Source organism: Thamnophis elegans, chromosome Z, assembly GCF_009769535.1.
Source record: "Thamnophis elegans isolate rThaEle1 chromosome Z, rThaEle1.pri, whole genome shotgun sequence".
NCBI lineage: Eukaryota > Metazoa > Chordata > Lepidosauria > Squamata > Colubridae > Thamnophis > Thamnophis elegans.
In genome coordinates this window covers 57,066,302-57,068,719 of record NC_045558.1, presented here as the reverse complement: position 1 = coordinate 57,068,719, position 2,418 = coordinate 57,066,302, and the positions used below count along the sequence as shown (strand labels likewise).

At 42.2% G+C, this 2,418-nt stretch overlaps 1 protein-coding gene across 1 annotated transcript; it reads right to left on the bottom strand.

Moving 5' to 3' along the window:
* Positions 1-388: 388 nt before the first annotated feature.
* Positions 389-2,179, bottom strand: LOC116521168 (zinc finger BED domain-containing protein 5-like). Its single transcript, XM_032235862.1, has 2 exons — positions 1,122-2,179; positions 389-1,021 (listed from the first exon to the last, which is right to left on the bottom strand). Exons 1-2 carry the CDS (start codon positions 2,115-2,117, stop codon positions 389-391), a joined length of 1,629 nt encoding a protein of 542 aa, XP_032091753.1. The 5' UTR covers positions 2,118-2,179.
* Positions 2,180-2,418: the final 239 nt, after the last annotated feature.

The window sequence follows — 2,418 nt, the reverse complement described above, 5'->3', positions numbered from 1 at the left end:
ACAGTTCAGCCCTATTTGTAATACTTATGAGGAAGTTGGGGAGAAGGTTCACTGCAGCTAAAAGTCAACTTTGGGACTCCAGGGCACTGGAATAAAAGCCAAACTAAAATGAATTTATAAGGTCCATTCTATTAAGACCACCTAACCTGGCCAGCCACTGGTGGGTTTACCTGTGCAACCCATGCTGTATCAAAATAAACAAAAAGAAATTATTTTATAATTGTTCATATTTCTGTTTACTTAGTTCGAAACCTGGGCCTGTTTTTCTGAACACAAAGCTGATATTCTGGCAGGAATCGAAGAAAGACACACATGTAGTTCTTCATCAACAGCTCTCAGTCTCTCTCTGTCTTTAGTTTTTATAGCAGTCAGGCTTGAAAAGCTCATCTCACACAGATATGTAATGGAAAATGGGAGCAATGTCAAAATAGCTTTGTTTGCCAGAACGGGGAACTCCTTGGCAGTATCCAACCAAAAACTGAGGTAGATCAGCAAATCTTAGCTTGAAACCACGATTTTGTCTCAGTTCAGTTAGTTCCTCCTGCTCCTGTAAAGTCATGTCCTTTCCACCAATTGATGCTGAGCTAAAAGGGTCCCTAACCCAGTCAAGGCATTCAGTGGAGACTGAAGAGAAATAAAATGTCAGCTTCTCCTCGAGAGTTTTTAAATGTTTAACTATTATCTCACACAGTGCAGCAGTGTGAACACCTTGCCATTGCTTGGTGAGTGTGAACATTTCAAGATTGCCACTTTCCATGTGTTGATGCCAGAGTTGCACCTTTGAACGGAATCCATTTGTTTTATCTGTACTTATAAGCAAGTTTTCATTTCGGCCTTTCATTCGTGTGTTCAGTTCATTCAGATGATGAAAAATATCTGCCAGGTATGCCAGCCTTGCACACCACTCATCACTTGCAAGCAGCTTTGCGTAATCTGACCTGTCATTTGTCAGAAACACTTTAAGTTCCTCCCGCAGCTCATACACACAAACCAAGACCTTGCCACGCGACAACCACCGGACCTCCGTATGAAACAGAAAAGGTTTTATGCTTCGCTCCCATCTCCTCACACAAAGCTGCAAATATGTGACTTTGCACGGGTTGTGACTTTACAAAGTTTACCATGCGCACAACATCATCCAACACAGGAACTAGGTCTGCTGGTAAAGTCTTGGCTACGAGGGCCTCACGGTGTAAAAAACAATGTGTAACAATCACATCTGGATTTCTTTCTTTCACTCTGCTTACAAAGCCTTTGGTGTGCCCGACCATGGCTGCAGCTCCATCAGTGCAGACACTTGTGCAGTTTTCCCACTTAAGTCCTCCTTGTTCAAGGTATTCTGATGTGACCCGAAAAATTTCTTCTCCTGTTGTTTTTTCTCGCAATGCCTTGCAAAAAAAGAAGTTTTCTCTAATTGCATCACCATCCACAAAACGCACATTGGCCAAAAGTTGAGCATGTCCACTGATATCAATAGACTCGTCAAGTTGCAATGCAAATTTCTCACTGATACGGATCTTTTCCAAAACCACACTTTCAATGTCTGCAGACATGTCATTAATACGTCTGGAAATTGTGTTGTCTGAGAGTGGGACTTTGGCTATTTCCTTAGCTGCTTCAGGTCCTAGCATCTCCTCTACAATAGCTTTGCAGGCGGGAAGTATTAATGTCTCTGCCACAGTGTGCGACTTTTTTGACTTGGCTATAAGTTCAGCAACTTGATAGCTAGCTTTAAGAGCTCTTTCATTTACCTTTGTGGTTTTTCTCATGAAAGTTGCCTGTTTCTCCGTGTTTTCACGCAGGCAAACAAAATAGTCCGCATTCTTATTTTGAAGCGAAGGGTGTTTCGTTTGGAGATGGCGTTTAAGTTTACTTGGGACCATAGCACTGTTAGATAGCTTTTCACCACACACCACGCACAGTGGAGTTGGTTTCTTTGCATCTCCAGTGAAAGTAAATCCAAATGAAATATAGCTTTCGCTATATTGCCTTGTGCCAGAGAATTTGCTTGAGCTAACCATCTTTGCTTTCTTTTGATCCCCACTCATACTTGGGCTCTCATCTGGCTGCGAATTTTGTTCAGAGTCCAGTTCTTTCCTTTTCAAAAACTTGTCCATCACTGCAGTATCTGCTCCTGTCTCACTGTCACTCAGTACTTACTGCACTTGTCTCCTCTTTAAACAGGGGGCCAGTTCACGGTCCCTCAGACCATTGGAGGGCCAGACTATAGTTTAAAAAAACCTATGAACAAATTCCTATGCACACTACATATATCTTATCTTGCATATATCTTATTTTCCCCCACATTAGGTTGGCAGTATAGTTACCCCCACATTAGGTTGTAGTTCCCCAACATTAGGTTGTAATTCCCCCACATTAGGTCCAGTATAGTCCCCCATATTAGGTCCAGTATAGTCC

What these genes read in the sequence shown, in the direction of transcription:
- LOC116521168 (XM_032235862.1), bottom strand. Translation starts at nt 2,117, where the DNA reads ATGGACAAGTTTTTGAAAAGGAAAGAACTGGACTCTGAACAAAATTCG. An exon ending in TGGATGATGTTGTGCGCATG is followed by an intron (nt 1,022 to 1,121) that starts GTAAACTTTGTA and finishes TTTCATACGGAG; the next exon opens with GTCCGGTGGTTGTCGCGTGG.